This window comes from Elephantulus edwardii, unplaced genomic scaffold (assembly GCF_000299155.1).
Source record: "Elephantulus edwardii isolate Elephantulus edwardi_28Jun2011 unplaced genomic scaffold, EleEdw1.0 scaffold00051, whole genome shotgun sequence".
Taxonomy (NCBI): domain Eukaryota; kingdom Metazoa; phylum Chordata; class Mammalia; order Macroscelidea; family Macroscelididae; genus Elephantulus; species Elephantulus edwardii.
In genome coordinates this window covers 13,881,649-13,888,957 of record NW_006399801.1, presented here as the reverse complement: position 1 = coordinate 13,888,957, position 7,309 = coordinate 13,881,649, and the positions used below count along the sequence as shown (strand labels likewise).

General features: G+C 56.9%; 1 protein-coding gene across 1 annotated transcript; it reads left to right on the top strand.

Moving 5' to 3' along the window:
* Positions 1-6,031: 6,031 nt before the first annotated feature.
* Positions 6,032-7,018, top strand: OLIG2 (oligodendrocyte lineage transcription factor 2). The gene has a single exon (XM_006886752.1). The coding sequence runs from the start codon at positions 6,059-6,061 to the stop codon at positions 7,016-7,018; it is 960 nt and encodes a 319-aa protein (XP_006886814.1). The 5' UTR covers positions 6,032-6,058.
* The last annotated feature ends 291 nt before the right edge of the window (positions 7,019-7,309 follow it).

Genomic DNA, 7,309 nt, shown 5'->3' with positions numbered 1-7,309 from the left:
AGGGGCTGAGACAATTCTTTCCAGTGTTCTAGCCACCATGGAACCGAACAGAACAGGCTTGACTCAAGGCTGGACGCTAGCCAATCAGAGACACCCTCTACTGCTCTACGACTCTTTCACTCCCAGCTCCACTCTTCTGCTGGGAGGGTTCTCCCATCCGGTAGAGACTTCTGGGCAGGCAATGTAATCTCTTTAGGTGCATGCAATGCCAAGTGTACTGGCAAAACTGTTTGTGTGTGAGGGTGTGTGTGTGTGTGTGTGTGTGTGTGTGTGTGTGTGTGTGTGTGTGTTGAGAATTAAGAGGTGAGATAAAGGCTCACCATAAAACAGTAGGAGCTAGATTAAGCCCCACCCAGGCCTCATTCATTATGTAAATAGAGTGGTTACCTACCACTAACACTAAAGGGCTGCTGACAGGACTGGATAAGACAAAGGTTTGTAAATTGTGCTCTGCTAAGTCAAGTCCTTTCTCCCCCATTCTAACCCATGATCATTATTAGTCCACTCCTCAGGGTTCAATTTAACACTGTTGAGCAGGGAAATGCAGGGGGTCATCACATAGTTTTGAGGGATGAGAAAAAAGGTTTGGTTTGGTTTGGTTTGGTTGATGGCTTTATTTGTTGTTTTTTCTTTATCCTCTGACTTGGCCCGCCTCCCTTAATTAAGCTCTGATTGTTCTTCGGGGCCCTTTCTGAGGTCTGTGTCTCCCTGCACCCAAAGTTAAACTATGTCAGGGCAGGCCTCAGTGTCTTAAAGTCAAATGCCTCAAACTGCCTATTAGCAGAATGTTGGTGGTGGTGGTGGTTGTTAGGTGGTCTCAAGTTGAGTACGACTTATAGCAGGACTCTATGAACAGACCTGAACCTGGCCCTATCCTGTGCCATCTTCTTCCTCTCTGACATACCTGAGCCCATTTCTGTAGCCATTGTCAGTCCTTCCCCTTGAGGGCTTCCTCTCATTCTCTAAGCCTTCCCCCAGCCCCCCACCTTTCCAAGGATGATATGCTTTTCCTAACAGGAATAGCCCTCCTAACAGCATGTCCAATGTATGTGAAATGAAGTTTCACCATCCTTGCCCCTAGGGAGCATTCTGGCTGCACTTTCTCCAAGACATACCTGTTTGTTCTTTTGCTAGCTCATGCAGAATGGATAAAAGAGAAGGGTGTCATCCTCCCTTCTCCCCTCCTGAGCTCCACAGAATCCCTCTTAACCTTAAAGCCCAACGTCCAGGGAGAAGTGCTTAGTGACCCGTTTTATGGATGAGTCTCTGAGGCTGTGAGGGGACAACACAAGATCTCTGATGGCCACAATCCTCTCAGCCTCCCAGTTGGACCCCAGCCCCCAGCACCTCCCACCCTTAGGTGCACCCATCTGCAGGGACCTCTGGAACATACCTACACCTTTCTGAGCTCAGTTTCCGTAGCTATAAAATGGGGTGAGTAATGCCTCCCTCCTATGGTCAGTGAAAGAATGAATGAATTTATTTTGGCCAAATGGCTGCACAGCATGCTTCCTTCACCTTTCAGTGGTCACAGTCGGCGTTAGATGGAAGTCACCAATCCTGTTCATTCTAAACTCAGCAATCCAGGTTAAAGACCTCCCACTTCACTCCTAGGTATGGAAAAAATTCTCGAACGTTTGCTCACTTTTATGTACACTTCACCCACCGTGTTGCACACCAGCTCACGTGCACATTTGCATATGTGTGCATTCAGAAGTGCTCACCAAGCCTCCGCCACGCGCCGGGCCCTGCGCTTGGCGCTGGGGCCTCGGACACCGGGATGACCCTGGACGACTCAAGAATTGAGTCTCATGGGGAAGACAGATTCCGTTTGTCTCCTGAGTTCTGCCTTCTGGTGGTCTTAGAGAACACATTTGAATGCCAAGAGCTGCCACATCGCGTCCCCCTGGTTTCCAGACGAGGAGCGATGGCTGAAATGGTTCCCAGTGCCGGGATCTTCGCCTCCCATTACCAGGACTGGCGGAGTCTGTGCAAAGACGCAGCTCTCCTTGGCAGCGGAGCTGAGACAAGGTCTGAATGAGCCCAGGAACTCAATGAAGGAAAAGGCGAGAATTGGAAGAAAGGCTGGGGAGGGAACCCAGAAGCAGTGGGAGGTCTGCGCCCTGGAGCCCCACGAAAGCCCTTCCAGGCCCATTTGGCACCGACTCTGCCCGCCCTCCAGGCGACCAAGCAAAGGCCGGCCCCAACACGCACCCGGCCCTTTGTGGCAGGGAAGCACAAAGGAAAGGAAAGATGTGTCTTCCGTTAGGACGGAGGAGCGTACAGAACCGGACGCTCAGGCCAGCCAGGAACCCCCTGGAGTCGCGGCCGATTGGCCCAGGCGAGCGAGTGCTCAACTCCGCAGGGAGGGACTTCGGCCCAGCTGCGCGCGGGTGGGAACTGTGGCGCAGAGGGGGCCCGGGCGGCGCACAGCCGGTAAAAAGCGCGAGTGCGCGCCGGGGCGCCGGGTGCAGCGTGTAGGGTCTGGAACACAACAGAGCTGTCAGATTCCAGTTACCAATTATTCTGATTTTCCCGGAACTCCAGGTCTTTGGGGAGGTAGGGTGTAAATCTCAAAGGCATGGCAGGGATTTGTCCAGCGTCTGATGTATTCCTGGGCTATAAGTACCCAGGGCTACACAGACCCCCTCTAACACCCAAATAACTCCGTTGAAGGGAGAGTGTTGAGGTGCAGCCCAGAACCGCCAGCCCGCGACCCGGGCGTGGAGGGTTCGGACCGCGAGGGGCCGCTGCACAGCGCCAGAACTGCCACTGCCGCCGCCACGCGGTGCCTCGGGGCTGGAGCCAGGGGGCCTCCCGATGAGTATCCGCCCAGAAACCCGGCCAGAAGCCTGCTCTTCTGCCTCCAAACTCCGTGAGTTCCTGGACTCTAGCATGGCGCTGTGCCAAAACAGCTGCCCCCAACTTTCACCCCTGCCTTCACCTTCAGTTATTGGAACATCTGCATAACGCAGCCGGACCGCGTACCCTCGTGCACTGTCGGACTTGGGGAAGCATCATAAGAATCGACTGGGCTGTGGAACGAGTGCGGGCGACTGAATTAACCTTGCAGCCTTCAGCCCAAGCGCGCATTCGTTGCGCCCGCTTGTGTTTATTAACTACGCTGGCTGGCGCCCCGCTCCACGCCGCGGCTGGGATGCCCACAGCGCGCACCCGCCCTGTGCTTCCTCCCGGTGACACGCGAGGCCTAAACCGAGATCCCGAAGTACCACATCAGAGCTTTCTCTGCTCTCCGTCCCGGCCCCTGCGTCCCTGTGACAGATTCTCCTAATTGAACGGTTGTGGGTCACCCTTGCAACCGTTGGACAACATATTACCACGCTTCAATTCTTAATGTTTTAAATACATATTTAACGGATGGCTGCAGAGCCAGCTGGGAAACACGAGGGTTGAAAAATAATGCTCCAGAAGGCACGAGCCTGAGTGAAGGGGGGGGAGGCGAGGGGGGGTGGGCAATAAAATGGATGTAAGTCTGGTGTTTTGTTTTTTTTTTAAATCTGATAATTGTGTTACTTGCAAACTAAATGTTTCTATTTATTTGCTTATTTTTTTTTTTTTAGATTGCACATGTAAATTAAAGGTTCTGAGGCTATGGGGTAACCAGAGAGATATGGCAGACCCCTAGAGGGAAAGAAGGGATGATTCTGGGCCCTTGACAAGCTGGCTTTCAGGAGTATGGGAAACTCATGTAGTAGAAAGGACCAAACTTGACAAATTCAGCTCCATCTAAGGCAACACCACCCTCACTGAGCCCATTTCCGTCTGATCTCGGAAGCTAAGCAGAATGAGACCTGGTTACTACTTGGACGGGAGCAATGCAGCTCAGGGGAAAGCCTAGGAGTTAGGGAGATGGGCGCCCACTTTTGTCGTAAGGACCGACTAAAACACTCATCTACACTCTAGGTAGAGTCGCGCTGTAAAGGCTCACACCATTTTTTTTATAGGCTTGCTGCAAAGATGTTAACTGATTTCCCCCATCTGTTAAATGGGTGAGTGCGTTGGTACCTCTTAACTACCTCAGGTGGGAGCTTCTCCAGATCCCTTGACTTTTTTCATGGCCCAAGTCAGCCGAGTTAGGGAACCAGGAGACCGGCCATAAAATTTGTCAGTGTTTAGACCTGTCTGGCCCACAGAGTTGGGGAGCCTTTATTCAGAACTAACACCCGCTTGCAGACAAACCAGAGTTTCCCTCCTTTCCTTGTCGTGGCTCATAGAGTCGCTAGGAGTCGTGCTGAAGGCAATCAACAATAACAACTTGTCGTGGGGACACCCAGGAAGATGATACCCAAAGCACCGTTATGTTTTCTGAAAGACTGAGAAAGGTGCTTAACTCCATGCTCACCCTCTGCTGTAAGCACGTTTACTGCGCGTACACCACCGTCAGCTCTACGAAGAGTTGCGATTTCTTTCTAAATCCTTGGCTGAGTGGCATGACGGTCCTCCTACCTTACCCCACTGCTGACCTCACAGACACTGTCCCCGGCTGAGGGCGCTACTGGCTACCCGCGAGCTGCGATAGGGGCCGCCTCCTAGGAGGGCAATTAGAGCGCAAAGAAAGCGCCAGCTTTGGGTATGTTCATTGACTTTGGAGGGCCCCAAAAATGCCTACGTGTTTGAGGTGGGGATAGGCAGCGATACCCTGGAGAAAAAGAAATAGAGAAGAAATGCGGAGAGCTAGGAGATTCCGGGCACGGCTCCTTGGTGGCAGGGTTACCCGCTGGTTCTCTTAAGCAGCAGGTTTGGTGAGCAGGATGCCGCAGCGCACATTACCTCTGGTCTGACTCTGCTGCGAATGCGTCTTTCTAGATGTTTGGCTAAGCTCTTTCTCTCTGGGTCCCCACGCAGCACTTCCCGGGCTCCTAGTGCCCTCAAGGCCGGCTTCCCCCCTCCTCTTAGTCTCCCCCCCTTCCCTCCTCTGTCCTCCTCCGGTCCCTCCCGAAGAATCTGGTGGCCGCGGGCTCCCATTGGTTGGACGTGGGGAGGAGGCGTGTGCCGGGCCGGGGAGGTTTCATTGAGCGGAATTAGCCGGGATGACATCAGCTTCCCAGCCCCCCGGGCGGGCCCTGCTCATTGGCGCGGCTGCGCCTCTAGGACAAGCACATTGTTCCCCGCCCCCGCATCGGCCACTGCTGCGGTTGCGGCCGCCGCTAGACTATAAAAACACGCCGAGCCCAGAAAGGTGCGGAGGCTTATTAAATAGATCGACTTGACCCCAGCGCTCGAAGCTACTTCTCCGCCCAGGCTTTCCAGAGCGAGTTCTCCGAATCGCATCCACAGTAAGTGTCCCCTCCCCTGGGCCTGAAACCCTGAGGCAGAAGCTCCCCAAGTCGGCCCATCCTGCCCCTACCTGCTAGTACCCCGGAGCTGCCTCGCAGCTCTGACCCTCCCCGCACTCCCTGTTAGATCCTTTTCGTCCCAAAGTCTGGGCGGCAACAGTTTCCACTGCTCACACCTCCATCTTCCCGCAAGTTCCCCTCCGCCCTGGGACTCCGCAATTTGGACCCGGCGCCGCAATGGCTAGGGGGCGTGGGTGCGCGCGCGCGTGTTTGCCGCGCGTGTCGGAGAAAGATGAATGCGTTTGAGGAACCAAATACTCCGTTTCGTTCTCCGCTCTCCCCAAAGAAAAGCTCTCACTTGGCACTCGTTCCTGTCAGCCTTCCGGCCCCTAATTGAAGGCGCAAACCTCTTGGACGCCGCCCTTCCAGCCCTCAATTGTGAGGGCCACCCAGAGCTCCCGGGAATAAAACAACCTGTGGATGGGGCCGGAAAGGAGGTGGCCAGAGAGGACTAGTTTAACTGTGGTTGCACGCATGGCACTAGGTGAAGGCCAGCGAGAGCAGGAGCAGCGAGGGGGACGCGGGGCAGCCCCACACTCGCCTGCGGTGCAGGCGGGAGCAGAGTGTCCTCGCGCTTTGACTTCTCTTTTTCTCTCTCTCCACCTCCCGGTTTCATCTCCTGTCTGCAGGAGGTGAGCTTGAAAGCCCCTCCAGTCAAAGGAAGGAGGAACCTGCAACCACTGAATCTACCGCCTGGGGCCATGGACTCGGACGCCAGCTTGGTGTCCAGCCGCCCGTCGTCGCCAGAACCCGATGACCTTTTCCTACCAACTCGAAGCAAGGGCAGCAGCGGCAGCAGCTTCTCCGGGGGCACCGTGTCCTCATCCACCCCGAGCGATTGCCCGCCTGAGCTGAGCGCCGAGCTGCGTGGAGCCATGGGCGCCGCGGGCGCGCACCCCGGGGACAAGTTGGGAGGAGGCGCCTTCAAGTCCTCTTCCAGCAGCTCATTGTCCACATCGTCCGCGGCCGCGTCTTCCACCAAGAAGGACAAGAAGCAGATGACAGAGCCCGAATTGCAGCAGCTGCGCCTGAAGATCAACAGCCGCGAACGCAAGCGCATGCACGACCTCAACATTGCCATGGACGGGCTGCGCGAGGTCATGCCTTATGCGCACGGCCCGTCGGTGCGCAAGCTTTCCAAGATCGCCACGCTGCTGTTGGCGCGCAACTACATCCTCATGCTCACCAACTCGCTGGAGGAGATGAAGCGGCTAGTGAGCGAGATCTACGGCGGCCACCACGCGGGCTTCCACCCGTCGGCCTGCGGTGGCCTGGCCCACTCGGCTCCCCTGCCCGCCGCCACCGCTCACCCCGCCGCCGCCGCGCACCACCCGGCTGTGCACCACCCCATCCTGCCACCTGCCGCCGCCGCTGCCGCTGCCGCCGCTGCGGCCGCCGCAGTGTCCAGCGCCTCCCTGCCCGGTTCCGGGCTGTCGTCGGTCGGCTCCATCCGGCCCCCCCACGGCCTGCTCAAGTCCCCCTCGGCGGCAGCCGCGGCTCCACTGGGGGCCGCAGGCGGCGGCAGCGGGGGCAGCGGCGGCTTCCAGCACTGGGGCGGCATGCCCTGTCCTTGCAGCATGTGCCAGGTGCCACCGCCGCACCACCACGTGTCGGCCATGGGCGCGGGCAGCCTGCCGCGCCTCACTTCCGACGCCAAGTGAGCCGGCCACGCGGGCGAGCTCCGAAGAGCCGGCAGGCGTGGGCTGGAGGCAGCGCGGACGCGAGACCTGGCGGAGCCTGGGGCCTGCGAGCGCTGTTGCAACCTGGGGCCTCAGGACCAAGGGCTGGGGGGTGGGAGGGCGATGCTGGAGACTCTGGGGCCTGGGAATTGAAGCAATTGGCTTGCACCCTGAGGCGTGGGGATCGAGGGGGCGTGCACCCTGAGACTTGGTTTAGTCCTCTTGGGCTTTAGACAGCGCTGGTCCGATAGACACTGTTTTCTAAAAAGGCAC